This window comes from Lissotriton helveticus, chromosome 3_1, assembly GCF_964261635.1.
Source record: "Lissotriton helveticus chromosome 3_1, aLisHel1.1, whole genome shotgun sequence".
In the NCBI taxonomy this organism is placed as follows: Eukaryota; Metazoa; Chordata; class Amphibia; order Caudata; family Salamandridae; genus Lissotriton; species Lissotriton helveticus.
Genome location: NC_136061.1, coordinates 11,205,712 through 11,232,714, shown reverse-complemented (window position 1 = coordinate 11,232,714; position 27,003 = coordinate 11,205,712). Strand labels below are relative to the sequence as shown.

General features: G+C 48.4%; 1 protein-coding gene across 3 annotated transcripts in view; it reads left to right on the top strand.

The window, feature by feature from the left end:
• Nucleotides 1-27,003, top strand: part of LOC144824375 (scavenger receptor cysteine-rich domain-containing protein DMBT1-like) — a 563,994-nt gene that overhangs the window by 510,531 nt on the left and 26,460 nt on the right. The window contains exon 6 of one of the 3 annotated variants that reach the window (XM_078683489.1): nucleotides 8,250-8,736. The exons of the other annotated variants lie outside the window; for them this stretch is intronic. Coding sequence (XP_078539615.1) covers nucleotides 8,250-8,341 — 92 coding nt within the window. The 3' untranslated portion in view covers nucleotides 8,342-8,736. Of the gene's footprint in view, nucleotides 1-8,249; nucleotides 8,737-27,003 lie in introns of those variants that run through there. 3 annotated transcript variants of the gene reach the window in all.

The following is a 27,003-nucleotide window of genomic DNA, read 5'->3' as shown; positions in this document are numbered from 1 at the left end:
GGCCTGCTAATCAGACCCACAGCCTAGCTGTTCTCTCTCTAAATTGACAACCATGTACCTAGGTGCATTTACCAATTGGTACTGGGCCACCTTATCAGTCCCTGTACAGTGTACCATAGGTACCCAGGGCATAGGTGTACCCAGGGCCTACCAGGGGCTGAAGCATGTATTATGCCACCCCTGGCTGGCCATCTAAAATAGACACAACTGGCTGCACGACAGCTGGGGCAAGGTGGTGTACTCACCCTTTGCTGTAGATATAGTATACCTATATCTAAACCTAAAATGGACACATATATTCCTATCAGTCACTCCTAAGGAAGGCCTTATCAATCCTGAAGGCAGAGTGCTTGGAATTATGTGAGATGGTGCTCTGGCATGAGCTGAGCCAGTTTGCAGCTTGCGGAACCAAGTCCTTATAGCTGTTCCATGATAACGCTATACCATATACTCTTAAGTGCATTATAATCCTCGCGGTTAAATGCTAACTCTGGTATAGCATTATCAAAACATGTAGAGTAAGGTGTCATACGAATTGGAATACTACCCCCTCACCAATTCTGGCAACGGGGGTAGCATTCCACCCTTCTAGAGGGACACAACATGTTTGTATCTGAGAACCCCGGTTAAAGTTAACTCGAGCCTTGGCATCACAAAATGGATGCTGCCACCACAGACACATGTCTGACCTCCTGCTGCTGGGAGTCCTTCCAGCGAGGGAGGCTTGGACAAAGGGTTTCCTGCCTTGGGAGGTGCTAGCACCACCCCAGACAGGATTTTGTGTATTGGGTAGGGTAGGCCTGAAAGGAATGAGACATGCCCAGGGCACACAAGGTGTCCTGTGCATACACCGGTTCAAACCAGTTGCTGGGGCATCCCTGCCCCAGCTCTGGCGGGAAACCGGACAAAGGATAGGGGGTGTAGCCACCCCCCTTCCTGGTCCCACCCAGGGGAGGGACCTAGTCAGTAGTGAAGCCCCCTTTAGCAGGATAAAGGTAGGAGCTGGTCCCATTCCAAATTAGATTAATCCTGAACTACTCTACAAGAAGAAACTCTGGACTTCGACGTTCTGCTCCACAGAAGACTGAAGAAATCTCCCTTGTGGGCAAGGAGTGTCCACCCTGCACAAGCAGGCACCATCAAGCGTCCAGCGGCTTCACTTTGTCATCTTCCCTCGAGGATCCAGACTTCAGAGCCCGACGAGACCCGGATTCCCAGACCTCTCCGACCTCAACTCACATCTGCAGCCAAGCTGAGACCCGTGGGTGTGACGAGACACGTGGGACCGGCCATCTTGAAAGAAACTGCACTTCGCTTCCAGCACGACTCCCGAGGTAAACTCGACCAAGTGCTTTAGGGACTGAGAAGCCCCAGCCCCGAGCAGCCCCTGCACCGAAGATCCGCCCTCCAGCATCCATGAGATCTGCGTGGGGCCCCTCTGCTTGTTTGCTGCTCGATGCGTTGTCTGGTCACTTGCCGGCTGGCTAGTGGCCTCCTAGACGACAAACTTTTAAATCTTTGCTGCTGGTCTGGTTGCTCCGGACTGGCCCTTGCTCCCTTCCATAAGAGGGGCACCCCGGAATCTCCTAGTCCGCACCAGACGCTTTCTCCACTCACCGCGTGGGTTGCCTTTTCCAAGGCCTGTTGACGCCGATTCCGGATCCAACACCACCGACAGCGAGAGCCTGCGTGGGACAGATCGTGCCTCCATCCTGGTCATCGAAGACAACTCCTGGTCCACGTGGCTGCAGAGTCAAGCGTCCACTCTTCACCTGATCGCGACGACGACATCTGGTTCCTTCCTGATTCCACACCGGTCACTGGCTAGTGACTTTGAACATTGTCCCCTCTGCTTTCAGGTGCTCTTCTTCACCGATCCACCCTTGGATCGCACCGGACATCTTCCTCCTGGTCGCCTGCAGCATCTTTTCTTTCAGGCTCCAATGACTTCAACGCGAGAACCCGACACACTTTGGCACCTATGCACCCGCAGCCCGTGGGTGAGGTAATGAGAGCATTTTGGTGCTCAAGGGTAGTTTAACTGTCCTAGTGTCCAGTTCCACAGTCGTTTTTGTCCTCACTAGTCAGGATTGTCCGTACTCACCTTTAACTTGAACTGTACTGTCCATAGATGTTGTTACGCATCTCGCGTGTGAGTTCACACTCTGCACACGCGTTCCGTGGGCCTCCTATTACTTACCTAGAGTTAGTGTAGCGTGGTCCCATTGATCCTACAGCCTCTGGACAGCTCCATTCCTTCTATCAACTTTCACATTCCACTTACTTAGTATATGGTTTGTCGTGCCCCTACCGCACCATTGTAATTTTGTGCAACTTATCGTATTTTTCCTAAGAGATTGTCATGTGCTTAGTCCTCTGACCTCATAAAGAGTTCAGAGGTGTTTGTTATTAATAAATATACTGTTTATATTCATTACAACCTGTGTGGTGTCCTTTCATCTGGTATTTAAGGGGTTATATTGTGGTAAAACAGCTGGCTTCCCATGCTAAAAGACTTTAGCCTAAGACTGCTTTGTCCATGCTACCATTAGGATAGCTGGTCTATAAGGTTGACTTACAACCAATCACCATAAGGGTTGTTTGGACTGATACAAGGTGATCACTAGAACTAGTGAGCATCATATATCTGGGCCAACTTCTCACATTGGTGTGCAGCGGTTGGGATTTGAGCTTGCTGTTGTTTTTACCACATATAATCTTGAAATATCATTTGAAAGATCACATAAGGTACTATAGGTACATATAACAAGCTTAGAAATACTCTGAGTTATATTGAACCAGCTGTTCAGCTGTTGTAGTAGAAAGGGCCTAGCACACCCTGACTACAACTCTTAGCAAGGGATCAGTAGGAAAACCCATAGTGTAGGTAGGTGCATCACTTACACCTCACTAGAAGCATGTCTACCCATGGAGACTCTTCAGGGACTCCCCTAGTGGTTAGTGACCCTCCACAGGTCCTTTCCAGATATGCAGCTCTCAGTTTCCAGGAGATGAGACAATTGTGTACCTCCAGGAAATTGAAACAGGGTTCCAACCCTACCACTCCTTTTCTGTTAGGTCTCTTAGAGACATATGATGCAAGAAGGGCTGCTGACACAGACCCCTCTAATCCAGATAGGAGCATGCCCCCCTTAGAAGGTACTCGTGGTGATCCAGACCTCCCTGAGACAGAGAATGTAGCTGAGGAGGAGGAGGAGGAATCATCTGGGGATGAGGCACACAAAGGTCCTGTGGTAGTCATCAGACTCACCAGGACCAACTTAGACTTACTTATGGATAGTACTAGGGGACCCCCAGTGCTGTCCATGAGCAGGCCTGACCTTGGGGTCAGAAGAGATAGATCTCATTCTAGGGGCTCCAATAGATCTGTGCACTCTCATGCCTCTGCTCAGAGGAGAATGACTTCTCCCCAGAGGAGAATGACTTCCCCTCAGAGGAGAGAGCATGAAGCAAAGATGAGAGAAGCTAATCTGAGGATCCAGAGGGAAGAACTTGCCCTTGCCAAAGAGAAGCTTGCCTTTGCTAGAGAGCAACAGTTGAGTGGGGTACTCCCCACTGGTGGCAGCAATATCCCTAGGGATAGAGAAAGGGGTTTTGATACTAGAAACCTGAGTAAAATAGTGCCCTCCTATAAGACAGGAGATGATATCCACAAATGGATAACTGCTTTGGAGAGAGCCTGCAAAGTACAGCAGGTACCCCAGAGTCAGTGGGAGCTATATTGTGGCTCTCCTTTGAATGTGAAGGTAGAGATAAGCTCCTCACTGTTAGAGATGAGGATGCTAATGATTACCAAGTCTTGAAAAATGCACTGATTGATGGGTTTGGTTTAACCACTGAACAGTACAGGTTAATGTTCAGAGACACCCAGAAGACTCAGGCTCAAGATTGGACTGACTTTGTTGATTGTGCCACTAAGGCTTTGGAAGGCTGGTTACTGGGAAGTAAAGTTACTGATTACACAGGATTGTATAATCTAACTATGAGAGAGCAAATCTTAAATAATTGTCAGAACCAGTTGTTGCATCAGCACTTGATTGACTCAGATCTGACCTCTCCCCAAGAATTGGGAAAGAAGGCATACAGATGGGTCAGGACAAGGGTCAAGCAGCAGAACCAGGGTGGTGGCCAGAAGAAAGCAGACCAGAAGGGTAATGAGAATAAGCAAAATGACCAGAAGCCTTCAACAGGGCCACAACAACCTAAGGAGAGTGGGTCCCAAACTTCCCAAAAGAAGAAGAATGATGGTCCTAAGAAACCATGGTGCCAATACTGTAAAAGTAAGACTCACTGGTTTAGTGAGTGCACCAAGAAAGGCCAAACTCCTACCACTACTGTCCCTAAGACACCTGCACCCCCTAGTACAGTTAGTAGTGGTAGTGTACCTCCCAAGGCTATAGTTGGGTTAACCCTGGGAACTGAGGTGGGTTCTGACTTAGTTAGAATACCTACTCAGGCAGTTCTTGTTTGTACTGGGGACATGGATATGACCCCTACTGTAAGTCCTAGTACTCTGGGCAAATACAGGCAAACGCCTTTGATAAATGGAAAGATGGCTCAGGCCTACAGGGACACCTGTGCCAGTGTCACTATGGTGACACCAACATTTGTGGACCCTGACCAGATCATGCTAGGTTCAGACTACCTAGTGACCAATGCTAGCAATGTCACTACCAATCACAGTATGGCAGTTGTTAATTTCTCCTGGGGAGGGGTAACTGGCCTCAAAAGGGTTGTAGTTAGTTCAGACCTCCTAGTAGATTGTCTTTTGGGCAATGTTTTGGAATCCTCACTGTGGTCAGATGTGGAGTACAGGACTCATGTAGAAAGGCTAGGTCTCTACTCACATATCAAGAAATGCCCAGCTGAACAAGTGCTGGATCCTGGAAGAATGGACCAGACACTACCCATGAGGAAGAGCAGTAGGGGTAAGGCTGAGCCTTCCCCCCTGCCTCAGGTTGAGGATCAGCCCTCTCAGGAGGCTGACCCAGAGACCCCAGAAGGAACTGTCCTAGAAGAGCTTGAGCCTGAACAGGTTGAGTTTCTTGGGACAGGGGGACCTTCCAGGGCAGACTTGAGACAGGCACAGTTAGACTGTTCCTCCCTTGAACCCCTCAGACAGCAGGCTGCTGCTGAGGCTGCAGGGAATGCTACAGGTGCCCACAGGGTATACTGGGAAGATGGACTCCTATACTCTGAGGCAAGAGACCCCAAACCTGGTGCTACCAGGAGGCTGGTCATCCCCTTGTCTCTTAGAGGTTTCCTTCTCACATTGGCCCATGAAATTCCCCTTGCAGGTCACTTAGGCCAGAACAAGACTTGGGAAAGGCTTGCCCCACACTTTCACTGGCCTCATATGTCTGAGGACACTAAAGAGTTTTGTCGCTCATGTGTCACCTGCCAAGCCTGACATTAGGTGTTTTGCAATTTGTCATCTCTTTGAGCTGGCCAGTTTTATTTCTATACGTCCACATGTTGCCAGGAATTACCTGATCGCAGGCATGACAGGTACCACATTTGTGGTTCCCTTTTGGTAGTGGCTTGCCATCAATAGTCCGTTGGTATGTTTTGTCTTTTTGTTTTTCCCTGCTGTGGACTAATTTGTCTCAGAGATTAGGATTCCTCCTAAACGCGATCAGGGGCCTACTTAGTTCTGTCGTGTGATCATGAGTATTTAGGATTTTCCAGTTTTTGTTTATAACCTGTCTGATTTTGTTGTTCATCTATCTTATCTTATGTCCCTGTAGCTTAGGTTACATAGGAGAGACTGCCAGAGAATTTCGAGTGAGATTCTCTGAACACAAATCTGCTGTTAGAACCAGAAAAACAAATGCTCCCATGGTAGCACATTACATCCAATATGGCCACACAGAGAAAGACATGCGCTGGCTTATTCTAGAACGAGTACAGCACATTCCGGGTAAAGACATGACCAAACTGAGAAAAAAACGAGAAAACTTCTCGATATATCATCTAGATACGGTACGTCATGGCCACAACGAAGAGATTTGTTGGATTATCACTGATTAATCTCAAGAGCTTAATACTGAACCCTTTAGCAAGTCCAATTACTATTTCCAACATGTTGAGACAACTTGTGATCACATCTGGAACATATTGGCACAAGCATGAATATCCTCATCCCCAGGATTAGATATACTGGTATGCCTTCAATCTTTTATCCTATTTCACATGTTAGTTGATGTAGGCTCTCTTATCCCAAAACCCCACCACAAGGTGGTAGTATGCATGGCCTATCCTCTCATCATCTACGTTTTCCCCTCTCAGATTGGCCATATAATGGCTGTTTTGTAAAAAAAATTCAAAATATAAAAAATATATTTTTCAAATAATTTTCATCTATAAAGTTTCTGACATTTAACCCCCAGTAACATTCTTGATTTGATTTAGAGATTTAACAGATTAATTGAGTGAATCATTTTTTCTTTTGATGAGCGTCATGTTGTAATATCTACATAGAAAATATCCACGAGTCCTCTCTGTTTTTCATCACAGAGAGAGCACATCTGCGCGTAGTCCTATGTTTATTTTTACACACAGGACCCAGCTCAATGAGCTTCGGGCCCCGACCCGGCTGTGACCACTTAAGTAATCTTAATGCTATAAAAGCAGAAGACGACCATTTGTCAGTTGTCTGTGGCAGAGACATCGGCCGGAGGCGCCCCCCTGAGACACATCCTTGCTTAGTACACTAGAGGTACGCACGCTCTACCTGCCTAGGAAAGCGCAGAGACTTTCCCTTTTTGTAATTTAGCCGCTCGCTCTGTTTATACCACTTCTAGCTTGTGTCTACCCTGCACAGCCCTGAAATATTACATCTTACGGGCTGGTAGGATAGAAGAGGACTTAGCCATAGCAACATGAAGCCTTAATCACACAGCGCTGCAATAAGCGAGTCAGACAGACGCTTTACAGGTATGCATGAAAGAAAGGGACACTGCTCTAGGACCAATTAACCTTTAACAGACAGTATTGAAAATAATATGTTGGAAAGATGTTCTCACGTCTCTCCATAACGTGACAAATAAAACCAGCACCTCGTGTCGTCAGCTCTAACCAGCAGATTCAATACAGGCACTCCCATGTCAGACGCACGGGCCCCTATCTAATTTGCTGTTCAGCTGTCCCACTGCATAGTGTCCTGCCTTTGTATACTGGCAATTTAAGTAGTCATCATGCACCTGAGACAGTGCGCTTGTAGCACAACAAACCGTAGAGCGACCTGACCACCAAAGCAGCCACCATGCAGCATGAAACTATCTCTTACTTAGATCTTAGTAGTTATGTAACGCGCGCCTCGAGCTGCTCAAAAGTGCCACTCCTAAGTAATCACAGGATGCACATCGTTCTCTGTGCCCATCCCATGAGTCTGAACCAGAAAATTAGTGCATGCCCTGTAAATCATTGTAGAATCGTTTTTCAAGCTGGCCCCACATAGCGAGATATAGCACCATTATAACGGAGGCATATCCCACAACTCACATCTGAGTTGAGATTAACAGCTAGTTGGACTATAGCACCTCCATATCCTCCCCATATCTTGGTTATAACTTGCCCTATTTCCTTCCAGGTCATCAGAGCAGCACCAGTCATTCACTGTGCATGCCCGAGATATCACTCAATGCAAATAAGAAATACAGATGCACACTGTGGACCACAATTACTTGGGTAAAACACAGATGCTCTCAGCCCTATATATACCTTTTCTTACAACCAGAATAGTTTCTCACTAGGTTTCTTTTGCATCCCTCTGATAGGATCAATATCTTCACAGAGAGTTAGAACACTCGCGCCCATCAGACCAATTTCTTTCAAATTTCTGTGAAAGGACCATCAATGTTAAAAGTAGACCATACTCGTGTAAATCTCCTATATGTGAAGACACAAGAGCACTTCGCATGTAATGTATGTTCAGTATGGGTGCACAGAGACAAACTACTCTCTGTCTATAAACTTTCCAATACTTTCGTGATATAAACTTTCCAACACTTTCGGGACACAAGACTTTCTCTATACTCTCTTTACTACATGTCTTTTCCTAACTCTGGGAATTAAGGTACTAAATGCCTAGTACACTAGTTTATCCAACTATCTTTGACTTTATCATACAATAGTCTATAGCATAGAATGATCGTTAAATATTTAAGAAATGAACTGCCTATTTGGATGCTCAGCAACTAATGTTGGTACATATGTTCTTATTTCAGATTATGAGAACCCCCTGGTTTTAATAGAATGCATGTATATGTTCGTTGTCCAGTTTCATGTTGGCCCTGAGGAAGGTGAATTACAGCAATGATACCACCGAAACGTACGTAGGCCGTACGCATCTGGGACCCTCACACAAAATAGAATCAAACCTTGAAGAAAGAAAGGAAATGATTACAAAAGATTACTAATCCTTGCAAAAATCTAAAAAGGAAGACTCAAACCACGGGTTGAGCTATATTCTGAGGAGTCTAATATAGGACACACTATTTTTTCACTGTGTATGTTGTGTTAGTATTGTTAGGAAAGTGGGTAAGAGAGTGTGAGTTTGTATGAATGACGGTATGAGTGACAGTAATTGTATATAGATTGTTTAGGGGTTCCTGTTAAACAAAGTCTTAGCCCTGTATTTTAAATTGTTGTATAAATGTTATCATGTCACTGCATTACAATTTTGACAATATAATCACTAAAAAATGAAGAAAAAAAAATTGTTATAATGATGAATAAATGGAAAATAATAAATACTATGTCTAAGTGAATGATTCTATGTACCTTGTTGCATCCTGTAAAAAATTGGGAACATACTTAAATGCTATTATGTAAAGATAGATAGGTCAGAATAGAGGTTCCCCCTTTCCATTGCTGTTCGTTTGCCACTCCCTCCTCTAGACCTTAAATTACCGTCGGGAGTACCCTTGTTACCTATGTTTTCATAATGCTGGTAATAGAATAAAACCATATAATTGGCTTAATTGTAATACAAATCTTCAGCATCAAAAGCAACATAATATGTTGAAATCAGAAAAAAATTAATGAACTGCATGAGCATCATAGTTGTCTAAGTGTCTGTCCACATCTCCTAGTTAAATGCGGAACACATATGGAATGTTCAGGGCCTCCTTCGGACTATGGAACTCAAATGCAGTTTTGTCCCAAATGATTCCATTAGCAACAGGGAAGGCCAAAATATTCACGAGGTCTTGATCATGTTCCATGATATGGGACAATGTATGGGGAGCCAGACTTCCAACAACCAACTTCACAGCAGAGTGTTCCGGCAAATAATGACCATTGATGAGCAAGAAGAACACAGTCACAAACCTAATCCACATGAAAAGGAAGAAAAGAGTGAGCACTATCCAGATATATGTCCAGGGAGGGACCAGATAAGTCTTTTTGAACCAGGTGATGAAAAGACTGGTTTGCGTTGGTTGAGTTGTCACAGATAAGGATGAAGATGATAAATTGTATGAGAAAATTGTACGATCCATGTAATAACCGCTAGCTCCCAAGTGCAACAGAGGGGGCAGTGCAGCATCAAACAGAACATTCAGAGTACTGTCTGGAATGTCAATGAAGACCTCAATAAGGGGCAGATTCATGCTCGACGTCTTCATTAGAGGAAGAAACATGGACAACAGTCAAGAAGTCAATAGAATTTACCAACTCCCCTCCACAACGCGAGTACTAGTCGAAGAAGCTGGATCTATCGGATTCAGCAAAACAGTTCGGCCTGGAATACTGGGAGTTACACTATTCAGTATTGGCCATATGGTGTAGCTTGACATTGTCAATTGAAATAAATTTGCTTTCCTTGCGACCAGGCAAAGGAGGCAAAATCACTGTTTGAGCACCCTTCAATCCAAGAACTGGGACAGGTGCACAAAAAGAGGGACCAAAAATTTTTTTGTTCTCCAGCTTTTCTCGTACAAGATCACCAACTTTAGGATGCCAGTCAGTAGCAGGAATCAGCATCGCTGCTTCAGTGGACGAGGGAAAATGATCTTTAGCCAGTGTGTCACGGGTCTTTTGTAGACCCAGTAACATAGTAGAATGATTATCTACGTCAAATGTTGCAGCAACAGCCACAACGTCTAGACCATCAAGGTCTGGCAGAAACATTTTAATACCAATTAGAGGTACATGCACATCCTTGCTATAATTTGAAGTTCAACGATTGACTCTATGTTTTGCATGTGACTGGGGTATCGCTGTCTGATCAGTCAGCGTAATGGTACAATGTCGGAGAAGCATTGCCCTGCTGGGAAATGTCCCCGGGTGGAACAACTGGTCTCCAACAAGGAGGTTAATCTACTTGTATGTAATAATTAATAAGCAACAGTTCAACATGGAAGTAAAATGTATTCCGCAGTCATTATGAATTTCCGATAGGATCTTCTGAAGTGATACGGTTTATACCCAATGCTTCATCACACCCAATGCATTTCGGGTAAAAAACTTCGTCAGGGGGAATTCATGTCTACAAAACAATTAAATGTAGATGGCAAATGTAGTGAGTAGTAATATCATAATAATCTCAGAAGTGAAAAAAGAACCTTGAGTACCCCATTGAGGTGGTTGACAAATCAAGGGCATTTCGTGAGCCTTGAATAAGCAGGCCGTCGATAGAAAGCAATAGGTGCGCCAGAGATAGTGTGTAAAAATGAAAAATTATTCACTTGATAAAAACCAGTGCAGGGCGATGTTGGGAAAGTGAATAAACATACAAGTGATTCTGTCATACTGCATAAACAAGATGTGAAAAATGACGTGTTATGAATATTGAGGTGTTGTACTACTTGTAAGCATGCAGGGTGAACAATCATGGTTCCACTAACTTAAAAGTGAACCAACAGACTCTTACTGCGGCCATGCTGTATGGGCGGATGGACATATTTTTATGCTAATATATCGAGTATGCTTGGTGGAAGATAACGGTTTCCACTGGTAAAGATTGTGAACCCACTAACACTAAATTCGGTCATGATATGTATTGGTGAAACGATTTATCGTGAAGTCATGCTACGAATACACATGCATAAGTACACTGACGGGTGTCTTACTGCAGTTCCGACAAATGGTGTATTTCCCATTAGTGAAGGCCAAAGAGTGACTGGCGTCACTCTTATAAAAATAGAAAATGTCCCCAGGAATGGAGGAAGGCGGGACGTTCAAAGTCCTGATAACTTAGTGTGTTTACGTAGTTGGCAACAAGCGTGAGTAGCTTAACAAATGAATAAGGAGGGCATATAAACACTACGTAAAACGTACGTAAAAAATAATATGTGGAAAATGAGAGGTGAAAAGATAAAAGGATGAAAGGATAAAATGAAAAAGAATGCAAAGTAAATGAAAGAGTGAAGCATTGGGGCCATTTTAGAATGGTGACTCTACATGTAGATTGGCAGGTGGCAATCTACATGTAGAGTCACCATTTTAAAATGAAATAATACATGCCAAATGAAAATAATACCTGCTAACTAAACATAGAGCTAGTGTTGAAAATAAGGATGTTAGAATAAAGTTAGCAGTATAATGTTGGTTAAAACCAGCAAAGTGATGTACACTGGGGATGGTGAGTGGAAGGGAAACATGTGAAGACCTGAAAGTCAAAGAGATGCTCTGGAGGTCAAAGAGTACCATGCAGTCTGAGGATTAAAGTATTAGTAGACGGATACAGAACATTCACAAAAACAGCTATATTCGATCTGGTTATTGAGTTCATTCGGAGTGAGAGTGTCCAGCAATTTTGTCTAGAAGGTTTCTCTTTGGAGGAGGTGTTTATGGTAATTTCTGCCTTCTCGTGATTCTACCACTTCAACCATTCACCAGCGAGATTGCGAAAGCTCTCCTGAAAAGACATTACCGTGAGTGCATGATACAGCACTAAGTGCTTCTTGGTTCTTATCCTTCAGACTAGTCTTTGAGAACTGCATTGTGCCTGTTTTCTGATGCATGTTCTGCGGAGACGAATGTAAGTAGGACATCTGTCTGACACCTCTCAAGGAAACGCCAGTAGAATTAGACTCCTTGTGCTCACATGCACGACTCTGTCCCCAGCGTATTCCCATCTTGACGCATGCCTTCCTTGAGGAACCGCAGGTGCCTTTCGATACTGAATTAAATTTCAGCTCCAGCATTGACACCAAGGTATCGAATTCAGCACTGGATGCCTACACACCATCTGTCGGCAACGAGGATTCACATCTATGCACTCTTGATGTGCTATGCGAGGTATTGCAATGTTTGTCCCCTGCTGTAGCAGGCAGTGATACTGTTATGTCGTCCAGCCAGGACATTTAATCTAAATCTGGTTCACCATGTGCTGGGAACCAATATAGAACTTTTTCCTTTCCTTTCATTTTTTCTCAATATAACTTTTTAAATTGACACTTTCAGAAAGCAAGGCCTTCTAAGTATGCTTGCAGTAGTTAAATTTGTGTGATCGAACTAATTTAGAACTGTGATTTGCAGAACTTTATAAAAATGTCAAACATTACCAAATAACTTTTTCCTCATTTTTTAAACTGTTTGTAATTGATTTGTTTAATTTTTTTAGAAACATTTTAAATGACTACTTGATAATTGTATGCACTCACACTGTTATAAATGTGTATTTCAAAAATGTGAATTATTATTGTTAAGTATAAGGTGGGGTGGGTGTTATATTTCATATCAGTACCCTCATATAGGTCCAGGGAACATTGTACACTTTCCCTACATCAGCTCCCAGTATTTTATATGAATAAGCATTATAAGGACAAAACTCCAAGCTCAAAGTATATGTTATCTGTACACAGGGTAGGTCCTGCATGAAAGGGTACTATTGGAACTACACTACATGGCGTCCAACGTGGTGTTTACATGCCGATGTGGTATATATATGGCGCACTTACTCAACAGTAGCACCTGAGTAGCCCAGTCAGGCTTATTCTCAGTGACCCTACTTACAAAACCCAGATACGTCTCGAGTAAGTGGAAACACCTCTGCCACAGCTGAGTAGGCAAGATATCCTATGTATTGACTGTTGGTTAATCAATCTTGAGAGGAAATTTTCCAAAATTGTGCGTAAAACCTTTGCATAAAACCTTTTCATAATTTCCTTGTACAATAATTCCGTGTCTTAAACATGATGCCTGACTAGGAGAGAGATTAAGCCCAAAGACTTAATCAGACTGGTGAGGAACATACAAATGCAATACAAATTGCAACCAAAATAAGAAAAACTTTAACAGTTAAACTACTGAAACATGGGTTACCACCCAGAGGAGGTGTAGTAATATTTGTGATAGAGGCACACGAAGATTTCAGAACAGAAGTATTCTACTCATGAGTTATATTCCCAGCAGCAGATGCTGTAACTAAAACCTTTCATTATTACATTCATGATGAAATTCCAGCGGTCTACACTCCGTTTGAGGAGATTGAGATTCTGCTCAATTACCAGGAACATATTTTCTGGTTTAATGGCGCCCTACCCCACATAAATACAAGAGCAAGGTCTGTTCCCTTAGGAAGACCATGAGCAACATTACCAATATTAGCGATATGTACACCACATCCAGACATTGACACAATGCCAGGTGATGAACTACTTTCTCAAATGAAAGAGTTGATAAAACTCTACAGAAACATGTCTTAAGGACACTTGTGGTCCAACCAACAGTAATTACACCAAATGCTGCTCCTACACACAGCACAGGAACTAAAATTACACTACAAACATTCAACGCGGTAATGGGCAAAGTGCCCACAAAACCTGAACCCTATTTATTACTGGGTAGCTCAGAAAATAACCCAGTTAGTAGCAGTATTCCCAAATACAACACCACATGAAAAGCACAGAATGTTAACAATCTGTTTGTCCATGGGGATTGCACCTCTTGGGGTACAGTCGTTGCTGCCATATATACCAGAACTCATCGTATTCCTTCATTAGAAGTAATACCCGATGTATTAAGACAAATACAAAATGACTGTGGAGCAGGACCTGCCCTAAACTTAGGGATGGAGTTATTAAATAAGTATGACCAGGTATCAGCCATAATACTAGGTTATGACCAGGTGTCAGTCATAATACTAGCTAACATATAAAGTGGAAGCAGCATCAGTGGCAATCCGCCAACACCTAAGGGAGGTCTGCCCTGTTAATTCAGGAGGCTGAACTACCCAAAATAATTGAAACTGCATATCCAGAATTAGGCAGAGATAGTTTGGGGGGGAAATCTATAAAACCTCGCCTACAGGTCAGTCCTGAGAAGGACACTGTTAAACAAACACATACTTCTTCTAAAAAGAATTGGGATAAAAAAGCAAACTTTAAAGAAAAGATATCTCAGTCCAAGGTAGGTCTCCTCAACAGGAGACCTCTGATAAAAAGGCACAACCTTAGGAATAGGGATAATATTAGGAAACCTGACAGCTATCAGGATACTGATTCACATTCCTCATGTTCCTTTTAGGGCTCAAAGAAAGGCTCTGAAAGAAAACGATGGTCAGAAAACAGAGAGGAGCGCACACGGTCCAGAATCAAGCAGGTCGCTCAAGACTTTACTTCTAAAAAAGAAGATAAGCAAAATCCAAAACCTCAACTTAAGAAAAACAAAGTTGCTGGTCTGAATATCAGACATGCCCAGAATTCTGAGGACACAGCTTCTGAATGGGCAATGGGCTCTGACGATGCTAGACAGTGCATCAGGAGTAACAATAGCTTGCCTGAACCTAAAGGAATTTCTGGTGACAGCGGAGTTGAATGATTACATCACAGTGGAAACACCAGACACCAGGGTGAGCATCCCACATAGGTTACGTGAGGTAGCACTCCGGCTGGAGGGGGACAAGCCCAGGAAAGTAAAGCTCTTTATAAAATAAACAGTATATCTATGTTTTAATAATAGAATCTTACTGATACACAGATAAAAATGGCACAAAGGGTAGCTAAATATACAATGCTGCAAATTGAAAAACAGGAAACACTGCCACTTACAATAGCTGAATTACCATCCACTGAGTGGCTAATCCATGGCCAAATCACTCTCCCGGTTACTACCACTCTGTTTCACTATTGCCTTGAGCAAAGGCAGGGCGGCAGATATGAAAAATTGGGTAAGGAATACATTAATGAAATCCTGGGTTTTACCATATAAATTTCGATGCCAGAGTGGGGATCAAAAAGTGTTTCTTAGTGGTACCAACTGCAAGAACGCTTTAAGTGGTTCTCTCATGTGCCAAGATATTGTTTTACACGGAGCCTGTAATGGTGTAGTTTCAAATCTGTTTTACCACATGAAAGGAACAGCAGCTGCCGTGATAATGACAGTGTTAGAGTTACTTTCCAATGGGAGTTACTTGATACTAAACGATCAAGGTTCTTGTGGCATGCTTCCAGGCATTTTATATCTGGTCAATGTGAACACCAGAGCTAATTGCTGTATGCAAGTATTGTTTCCTCAGGCAAATACAGTCAGAGAAGCACTAGTATGCCTTAATTGAATGTTTCCTTGATACAGTTTGATGCTTTGAGCAGAATGAAAGCCATGCTTTTACAGCAAACTGTGCCGTGAACCTTCACTCGAGAAACCTTTGAACTTTAAGCTGCAAGGACCTGGACAGAGATACAGCCACGAATCCGCACCAACTGCCCCCTACATTTCGTAGGGTCGTATCTTTAACATGTCTGATACGAGTGGCATTATACACCTATTAAAGACCACAGGGCACTTTCCAAACAGTCCTCTGAGTTATTACTAACTTCATGAATGCCATGTTTGGAAGTATTTTCGGGGGTCTACCTCTGATACTGCTCGCTGTAGCTGGAATCCTGATTATCTTCTACCTGCTGCGCAATGGACGGACCATCCACCAGCGAGATTGTGAAAGCTCTCCTGGAAAGATATTACCGTGAGCGGATGATACCGCATCTGTGTGCACCTCGCCTATGAGAACTAAGTGCTTCTTGGTTCTAATCCTTCTAACCAGTCTTTGAGGTCGGCTTCATACCTGTCTTTCGATGCCTGTTCTGCGGAGGTGAATGCAAGTTTGACATCTGTCTGACACCTCTGACGGAAACGCCAGGCGAATTAGACTCCAGGCTGGAACGCTTGTGGTCCCATGCACAACTCTGTCCCCAGCGTATTCCCATCTTGACGCATGCCTTTCTTGAGGAACCGCAGGTGCCTTTCACGACTGAATACAGTTTCAGCTCCAGCATTGACACAGATTCATCGAATTCAGCACCGGATGCCTACACACCAGCTGTCGGCAATGAGGATACACATATATGCACTCTTGACGTGCTATGCAAGGTATTTCAATGTTTGTCCCCTGCTGTAGCAGGCAGTGATAATGTTATGTCTCCCAGCAAGGATATTTAATCTAAATCTGGCTCACCATGTGCTGGGAACGAATATGGAACTTTTTCCTTCCCTTTAATTTTTTCTCAAAATAACTTTTCAAATTGATACTTTCAGAAAGCATGGCCTTCTAAGTACTCTTGCGGTAGTTCAGCTTGTGTGATCGAACTCATTTAGAACTGTGATTTGCAGAACTTTACAACAATGTCAAACATTACCAAAGAACGTTTTCCTCATTTTTTAAACTGTTTTTAATTAATTTTTTTAAAACATTTTTAGAACCATTTTACATGACTACTTGATAATTTTAAGCACTGACACTGTTATAAATGTGTATTTCAAAAATGTGTATTATTATTGTTAAGTATAAGGTGGAGTGGGTGTTATATTTCATACCCCACAGAGGCCCAGAAGGGGCAGATGTCTGGGCAACCACAGAGTATATGAACAATGTCACCATGAACGTGGCTACCCTCTGGCAAAACTTGAGTTTTGCAGGTATCCAGTGCCATTCCTGCAGGATTTTAAAGAGGCAGAATTTCATCCGGGCACCACAACCAAGGTTCTCAAGGAGCCCCACCCTGTCCTCCTCCTGTCAAGTCGCCATCAGGCTTGCAGCTAGGAGTACAGAGAGTGAATCAGAAAATAACACCAACTGGACATCATACTTTTAAACTGCCCCCATGCTTTCAGAATAGTGACCATCCGAGAGGTGGGGATGATCCAAGGCGGAAGGGCCTGTTCATGTGTGAGGCAACGGCACATTTGCGTATATCGCCACAGCTGATTGGGGAGCGGCGTATTTCATCTTGAAACATCGCAAAGGATTTGAGTTTGGCCAGGGACCACAGGCGGCTCAGAGTGTGAATCCCTGCTTCCCGCCAGAGGTCCCAATTGAGCATAGTCCCCCATGGAAATGCCGGCATGGTACCAGATGGGCACCTTATCATGGAGGTGAACATCCACGAGAGAAGCCTGTGAGTCCGGGCCCATGTTCTGGACCTCACCTGGATTATGGGGCTCGCTGGCCATGCGGTGGCTGAGACTGGCATATATACGGACAATAGCTTTACTGGGCTGTCTCTGATATGATTCTTTACTGGGTCCACAATGTGGAGTCTCGAACCTGAGTTTGCATATATGCTGGTTCTGCCAGGTGCAAGGGCATAAATAATGCTCAACACGGGGGGAGACCAAGGCTACTTGGAGATTTATGGGCAATACGTTCCCCAGTGTTCATAGTGGCGTTATCCTCCCTCAAATCATGGACTAAATACCTTTGCCAACCTGTTAAAGAATCTTAGGGGGCGTCAACAGAGGGAGCATGCCCAGCACATAGCTAAACCTCTGGAGGGTCAACATCTTTACCGCCTGCGACCTCCTCCAGGATCAAAGTTTCAAGTTTGTCCATTTCTCGAAGACAAGTGGCATTCAATGCAGGAAATGAGCTAAGTTGTCCCCCACCATGCTCTCCCCAGGCAACTATTGACCAGACTGCGCTGGTCGAGACTTGCTGTGGGGTGCTAAATCTTGGACTCCAGCGCCCAGGAACCAACGGGGGCCGCGGAGCAAACCGCCAGCCCCTCCCACCACTCCTGAAGGGCTTCATAACTCCTTGCGCTACCCGCTTCGCGGGAGACACCGCGCTGGTCGAGACTTGCTGTGGGGTGCTAAACCTTGGACTCCAGCGCCCAGGAACCAACAGGGGCTGCGGAGCAAACCGCCAGTCCCTACCACCACACCTGAAGGGCTTCATAACTCCTTGCGCCTCCCGCTTCGCAGGAGACACTGCGCTGGTCGAGACTTGTTCTGGGGTGCTAAACCTTGGACTCCAGTGCCCAGGAACCAGAGGGGGCCACGGAGCAAACCGCCTGGCCCTTCCACCACACCTGAAGGGCTTCATAACTCCTTGCGCCTCCCGCTTCGCGGGAGACGCTGCGCTGGTCGAGACTTGCTGTGGGGTGCTAAACCTTGCACTCCAGCGCCCAGGAACCAACGGGGGCCGCGGAGCAAACCGCCAGCCCCTCCCACCACACCTGAAGGGCTTCATAACTCCTTGCGCATCCCGCTTCACGGGAGACATCGCGCTGGTCGAGACTTGCTGTGGGGTGCTAAATATTGGACTCCAGCGCCCAGGAACCAACGGGGGCCGTGGAGCAAACCGCCAGCCCCTCCCACCACACCTGAAGGCCATCATAACTCCTTGCGCCTCCCGCTTCGCGGGAGTCACCGCGCTTGTCGAGACTTGCTGTGGGGTGCTAAACCTTGGACTCCAGCGCCCAGGAACCAGAGGGGGCCACGGAGCAAATCGCCTGCCCCTTCCACCACACCTGAAGGGCTTCATAACTCCTTGCGCCTCCCGGTTCGTGTGAGACATTGCGCTGGTCGAGACTTGCTGTGGGGTGCTAAACCTTGCACTCCAGGGCCCAGGAACCAATGGGGGCCGCGGAGCAAACAACCAGCCCCTCCCACCACACCAGAAGGGCTTCATAACTCCTTGCACCTCCCGCTTCGCGGAAGACACCGCGCTGGTCGAGACTTGCTGTTGGGTGCTAAACCTTGGACTCCTGCGTCCAGGAACCAACAAGGGCCGCGGAGCAAACCGCCAGCCCCTCCCACCACACCTGAAGGGCTTCATAACTCCTTGCGCCTCCCGCTTCACGGGAGACACCGCGCTGCTCGAGACTTGCTGTGGGGTGCTAAACCTTGGTCTCCAGCGCCCAGGAACCAACAAGGGCCGCGGAGCAAACCGCCAGCCCCTCCCACCACACCTGAAGGGCTTCATAACTCCTTGCACCTCCCGCTTCGCGGGAGCCACCGCGCTGGTCGAGACTTGCTGTGGGGTGCTAAACCTTGGACTCCAGCGCCCAGGAACCAGAGGGGGCCACGGAGCAAACCGCCTGCCCCATCCACCACACCTGAAGGGCTTAATAACACCTTGCGCCTCCCGCTTCGCGGGAGACGCTGCGCTGGTCGAAACTTGCTGTGGGGTGCTAAACCTTGCACTCCAGCACCCAGGAACCAACGGGGGCCGCGGAGCAAACCGCCTGCCCCATCCACCACACCTGAAGGGCTTCATAACTCCTTGCGCCTCCCGCTTCGCGGGAGACACCGCGCTGGTCGAGACTTGCTGTGGGGTGCTAAACCTTGGACCCCAGCGCCCAGGAACCAACAAGGGCCGCGGAGCAAACCGCCAGCCCCTCCCACCACACCTGAAGGGCTTCATAACTCCTTGCACCTCCCGCTTCGCGGGAAACATCGCGCTGGTCGAGACTTGCTGTGGGGTGCTAAACCTTGGACTCCAGCGCCCAGGAACCAACAAGGGCCGCGGAGCAAACCGCCTGCCCCTTCCACCGCACCTGAAGGGCTTAATAACTCCTTGCGCCTCCCGCTTCGCGGGAGATGCTGCGCTGGTCGAGACTTGCTGTGGGGTGCTAAACCTTGCACTCCAGCACTCAGGAACCAACGGGGGCCACGGAGCAAACCGCCAGCCCCTTCCACCACACCTGAAGGGCTTCATAACTCCTTGCGCCTCCCGCTTCGCGGGAGACACCGCGCTGGTCGAGACTTGCTGTGGGGTGCTAAACCTTGGACCCCAGCGCCCAGGAACCAACAAGGGCCGCGGAGCAAACCGCCAGCCCCTCCCACCACACCTGAAGGGCTTCATAACTCCTTGCGCTTCGCGGGAGACACCGCGCTGGTCGAGACTTGCTGTGGGGTGCTAAACCTTGGACTCCAGCGCCCAGGAACCAACAAGGGCCGCGGAGCAAACCGCCAGCCCCTCCCACCACACCTGAAGGGCTTCATAACTCCTTGCACCTCCCGCTTCGCGGGAGACACCGCGCTGGTCGAGACTTGCTGTGGGGTGCTAAACCTTGGACTCCAGCGCCGAGGAACCAACAAGGGCTGCGGAGCAAACCGCCAGCCCCTCCCACCACACCTGAAGGGCTTCATAACTCCTTGCGCCTCCTGCTTCGCGGGAGACAACGCGCTGGTCGAGACTTTCTGTGGGGTGCTAAATCTTGGACTCCAGCGCCCAGGAACCAACGGGGGCCGCGGAGCAAACCGCCTGCCCCATCCACCACACCTGAAGGGCTTAATAACTCCTTGCGCCTCCCGCTTCGCGGGAGACGCTGCGCTGGTCAAGACTTGCTGTGGGGTGCTAAACCTTGCACTCCAGCACCCAGGAACCAACGGGGGCCGTGGAGCAAACCGCCAGCCCCTTCCACCACACCTGAAGGGCTTCATAACTCCTTGCGCTTCGCGGGAGACACCGCGCTGGTCGAGACTTGCTGTGGGGTGCTAAACCTTGGACTCCAGCGCCCAGGAACCAACAAGGGCCGCGGAGCAAACCGCCAGCCCCTCCCACCACACCTGAAGGGCTTCATAACTCCTTGCACCTCCCGCTTCGCGGGAGACACCGCGCTGGTCGAGACTTGCTGTGGGGTGCTAAACCTTGGACTCCAGCGCCGAGGAACCAACAAGGGCTGCGGAGCAAACCGCCAGCCCCTCCCACCACACCTGAAGGGCTTCATAACTCCTTGCGCCTCCCGCTTCGCGGGAGACAACGCGCTGGTCGAGACTTTCTGTGGGGTGCTAAATCTTGGACTCCAGCGCCCAGGAACCAACGGGGGCCGCGGAGCAAACCGCCTGCCCCATCCACCACACCTGAAGGGCTTAATAACTCCTTGCACCTCCCGCTTCGCGGGAGACACCGCGCTGGTCGAGACTTGCTGTGGGGTGCTAAACCTTGGACTCCAGCGCCGAGGAACCAACAAGGGCTGCGGAGCAAACCGCCAACCCCTCCCACCACACCTGAAGGGCTTCATAACTCCTTGCGCCTCCCGCTTCGCGGGAGACAACGCGCTGGTCGAGACTTTCTGTGGGGTGCTAAATCTTGGACTCCAGCGCCCAGGAACCAACGGGGGCCGCGGAGCAAACCGCCTGCCCCATCCACCACACCTGAAGGGCTTAATAACTCCTTGCGCCTCCCGCTTCGCGGGAGACGCTGCGCTGGTCAAGACTTGCTGTGGGGTGCTAAACCTTGCACTCCAGCACCCAGGAACCAACGGGGGCCGCGGAGCAAACCGCCAGCCCCTTCCACCACACCTGAAGGGCTTCATAACTCCTTGCGCCTTCCGCTTCGCGGGAGACGCTGCGCTGGTCAAGACTTGCTGTGGGGTGCTAAACCTTGCACTCCAGCACCCAGGAACCAACGGGGGCCGCGGAGCAAACCGCCAGCCCCTTCCACCACACCTGAAGGGCTTCATAACTCCTTGCGCCTCCCACTTCGCAGGAGACACCGCGCTGGTCGAGACTTGCTGTGGGGTGCTAAACCTTGGACCCCAGCGCCCAGGAACCAACAAGGGCCGCGGAGCAAACCGTCAGCCCCTCCCACCACACCTGAAGGGCTTCATAACTCCTTGCGCCTCCCGCTTCGCGGGAGACACCGCGCGGGTCGAGACTTGCTGTGGGGTGCTAAACCTTGGACTCCAGCGCCCAGGAACCAACAAGGGCCGCGGAGCAAACCGCCTGCCCCTTCCACCGCACCTGAAGGGCTTCATAACTCCTTGCACCTCCCGCTTCGCGGGAAACACCGCGCTGGTCGAGACTTGCTGTGGGGTGCTAAGCCTTTGGACTCCAGCGCCCAGGAACCAACAAGGGCCGCGGAGCAAACCGCCTGCCCCTTCCACCGCACCTGAAGGGCTTAATAACTCCTTGCGCCTCCCGCTTCGCGGGAGACGCTGCGCTGGTCGAGACTTGCTGTGGGGTGCTAAACCTTGCACTCCAGCACCCAGGAACCAACGGGGGCCACGGAGCAAACCGCCAGCCCCTTCCACCACACCTGAAGGGCTTCATAACTCCTTGCGCCTCCCGCTTCGCGGGAGACACCGCGCTGGTCGAGACTTGCTGTGGGGTGCTAAACCTTGGACCCCAGCGCCCAAGAACCAACAAGGGCCGCGGAGCAAACCGCCAGCCCCTCCCACCACACCTGAAGGGCTTCATAACTCCTTGCGCTTCCCGGGAGACACCGCCCTGGTCGAGACTTGCTGTGGGGTGCTAAACCATGGACTCCAGCGCCCAGGAACCAACAAGGGCCGCGGAGCAAACCGCCAGCCGCTCTCACCACACCTGAAGGGCTTCATAACTCCTTGCACCACCCGCTTCGCGGGAGACACCGCGCTGGTCGAGACTTGCTGTGGGGTGCTAAACCTTGGACTCCAGCGCCGAGGAACCAACAAGGGCCGTGGAGCAAACTGCCAGCCCCTCCCACCACACCTGAAGGGCTTCATAACTCCTTGCGCCTCCCGCTTCGCGGGAGACAACGCGCTGGTCGAGACTTGCTGTGGGGTGCTAAATCTTGGACTCCAGCGCCCAGGAACCAACGGGGGCCGCGGAGCAAACCGCCAGCCCCTCCCACCACACCTGCAGGCCTTCATAACTCTTTGCGCCTCCCGCTTCGCGGGAGACACCGCGCTGGTCGAGACTTCGTGTGGGGTGCTAAACCTTGGACTCCAGCGCCCACGAACAAGAGGGGGCCACGGAGCAAACCGCCTGCCCCTTCCACCACACCTGAAGGGCTTCATAACTCCTTGCGCCTCCCGCTTCGCGGGAGACGCTGTGCTGGTCGAGACTTGCTGTGGGGTGCTAAACCTTGCACTCCAGCACCCAGGAACCAACGGGGGCCGCGGAGCAAACCGCCAGCCCCTTCCACCACACCTGAAGGGCTTCATAACTCCTTGCGCCTCCCGCTTCGTGGGAGACACCGCGCTGGTCGAGACTTGCTGTGGGGTGCTAAACCTTGCTCTCCAGCGCCCAGGAACCAGCAGGGGCTGCGGAGCAAACCGCCAGCCCCTCCCACCACACCTGAAGGGCTTTGTAACTCCTGCGCCTCCCGCTTCGCAGGAGACGCCGCGGTGGTCGAAACTTGCTGTGGGGTGCTAAACCTTGGACTCCAGTGCCCAGGAACCAGCGGGGGCCGCGGAGCAAACTGCCAGCCCCTCCCACCACACCTGAAGGGCTTATAATCACCCTCAACCTCCCGCGTCATGGGACGTGCGCGGGAGGTCGCTGGGCTAAGCCCGGGCAATGGGTGGGCCATCTGTGGCCGTCAAGGGCCTAAGGAGGCCGGGCCGGGCCAACCCTCTTGGCTGATCAAGCTCGATGGGATGGGAGTCCTCGTATTGTGGTAAACCACGCCAGTTGTTAGCAAAACTGGCTCCAAAGTGACATTTTGTCAATTGAAATTTTGCTCTGGGGCCGTATTAACTTTTAGTGATCTCCTTATATCTACCCACCAATTTAGTCATTTTCTTCTGTATTTTTCAGTTGGATCTGTTAACTTGAGCCCCTGTAACGATAATTTTAAATTATAAATTTACCAGCACCGCACGCTAATTATCATGGGCAAATCTAATCCCCCAACATCACGTCCTCTCACAAGGCAAAAAGCAGCTTCATCAACCCCATTACCGAGTCTAACTGATATAGACAAAATGTTGCAAAAAACTATAGGGGTGGTTGCCTCGGCCATAGAGAACACCAAAAGACGTCTCTCACTTACACCTGCTATGCCCACCCCTTCACCAACTGGGAACGTATGGTTAACTACTGCTAATTCCCCTGACTCTTTGTTAGAGTCCTCTTTCCCCCCTCTAGTTCCCCTTGTGACCAAAAAGGCATCAAAGCCTCGCTCTAAAACCAAGAAGCAAAAACAACCTAAAGAAGTAATCAAGAAAACCATAGTTACCCCAGATGCCCCAGAGGACGAGCCAGGCCCCCTCTTCTCTACCTTAGCACCCCCTGTGTGGGCGTCACATTTATTAATGGATTTCCAAGCCCAATTGGAACTGCTTATCAATTCCCACTTGAAAGCCTTGATGAGCAGAATTGATAAAGTAGTTTCTTTGATAAATAACAAAAGGGGAAGAGGCGAACACCAACCCTTTCCATCGGGGATTAACATTGTGAATTCGGTAACAAGTAACACCAAGCATGTATCCCTAGGCCACACATTAAGTAAAAGCCCCTCACTAGACATCCAGCCACAGGGACGGGTTTCAACAACTCCGTCCAAACGTATCCCTGTCACCATCGCTCTGGGACCTATTGTGTCTCCTAGAGTGCTCCCTAACGCAGCTAGTTTGACTCACCGAGACACCCCTCCTACACCAAAAGTTACTGGCAAGCAGCAGCCAGACCGGGATCAGGTGCCCCAAAACCCCGTCAGGATAGGCCCCGGAAATGGCATCCAACACCCTCCAACCTGCCCCCAGTTACCACCTGAGGCAGCTCCATACGTGGTGGTTTTAACCGGAGTTCTTCAGCTGACTGGCGAGCGAGGTGAAATATTCCCCGAATTGAAAAATAATATAACCTTCTGGCTGAATAGATACAGACCACTAATAGGATCGGGCCAGGGGGAAATCTTGTTTGCGAGAAATGTTAGCTGGCTGGGTACTAAATGCAAAGATATCGGAGGGGACTGTGTGATTGTCAATTTCAGGGATCCTAGAGTGGTCAACCACATTCTTGAGTGGTGTGGGCCTTGCAACCCGGGCCCAATCAATCCTTTCCCCTTGGGGTCCTTCTACTCACAGGCTTTGGCTTCGGGCAGGCTGGCACCAACCCAATCCCATCATGGTATACACGAAGTAGAATATAACATACCCGTAGCCAATGGCTTCAGTGCCCTAAACAATGTGGATTGACTATCTTACCAACCAGGGCCCAATGATTTTGTTCCTCAAAGTGGAGGGTGTCCACAAGTGGAGGGCGAGAAAGTTGAAGAGGGTCCCCCCAACTTGGCCTTTAGGTATATGAACGTTCGATAAATAACAAACTCATCTAGCCCAAATTCCAACACTTGCCCCCTTGGCGAGGGAATAGAGCTAGACAGCCCTTCAGGATCTTCCCCTCACAACGTAGATGTATCCACCTTGGCTAGCCCTGTACGGGCCGAACCTTATAAATCCTTAATTGGCTCCTGGAACGTAGCAGGACTTGCCCCTAAGTTATCTAATCCAGATTGGGGTGAGCTGATTGACAAGTACGACTTGTGCATGTTCCAAGAGACCTGGCTGTTGACCGTCCCCTCTAGGGTGGGATATGCAACATTTTATACACCGGCAGATCAGGGACCTAGGGGAAGACCTTCGGGGGGCTTGTGTATTTGAGTCGCTACCCACCTAGGATGCTCAGTTAAAGCCACTGAATCCCATTCCCCGGACATCTTCTGTATGGCACTCAATTATTTGGATGGCTCAACGGTGGCGGTCTTTAACATCTATCTGCGCCCTACCCCTAATCGGTTGGTGCAATCTACGTTAGAGGCTCTTGATGAACTCCTCTCCACATTTCCAGCACCGACACACAGAATTATCGGGGGCGATTTTAATTGTCACTATGAGCCCTTGGCAGGAATCCCTGCCGTAACCCTGGATGAGGATGCCACTTGGCACATCCAAGAGTGCGCCATGTACCCGGCAAAGCGTCTAACCCCTTTGGCCCTCCAGATCAACAAGCTCCTAGTAACCCATTCCCTTAGAGCCTGCAATAGCAGAATCCCTCCTGATGTCCCAGGAAAGAGTACCTACAATAGAGTGGGGAAAAGCACCACTATCGACTATATTATCATCAACGTGGAATTCTGGAAACAAACAAGGGCCTTCACAGTAACCGATAGGGTAGATAGTGGCAATAATCTTCTGTCACTAGAACTAAAACACACCCTAGGACAACAACACGAATTGGGGACACTGGAAATTCTTGCAGATCCAAATGTATTCATAGTGGCAGGGGGCAGACGTATCAGGTGGGCTAAGTTTGTGGTAGCCCCTGACAAAATAGCGGAGCTTTACCAACATGTTGTTAGCGCCTTAGTAGAGGCCTTTGAACTCCCAGTTCATAATTTCGACCTCTCCTATTTTCTGGAGTTTAAGAATATCCACAACAACCTCTTTTCTACCCTGGTAGACTATTTTTACATTTCAGTCAACAGAAAGGCTCAGGCAAAAAAACAGGCCCAATGGTTTAATAAAGAATGTAGGGCTGATAAGCGTGCCTTAGTTAGGGAGGTTAAATCTGGCTCACTGCAGAGTATTAGAGGGGCAAGACTCACCTACAAAACTATAATCAAGGAGTCTAAGTCGGAATGGGAAGCTTTGAGATGGGAAAGCATAAAAGAAGCCCTGGGTGGTCGTGACTACAGGGCCTTCTGGAACCTAGTAAGATCAGGCTCATCAGAGGGGACGTCCGCTATGATCCCCAACCTGAGTGAAGAGGTTTGGACAGCCCACTTTAAGCCTCTCTTTTCCCTCCTGACACTGCACCCCTAGCCGATCCAGTTACTCCAGTGGAGGACCCACTCGCTATAGTGTTAGCGGCTGCAAATGATACCGACTTCATACCCTTCAGTCTGTCCGAGATCCAGGTGGCCCTTAGAAGTCTGTCCCCCGGGAAGGCCCCTGGATTGGATAGGATCCCTGGAGACCTTTTCTTGAGCAAACAGAAGGTTTGGGCTCCCTACTTTTTGCTTTACTTTAATGCCATCTTACATGGCATGGAGATCCCTCTAACTTGGCTGGGTGCTGACATCATCCCCATTCACAAAAAGGC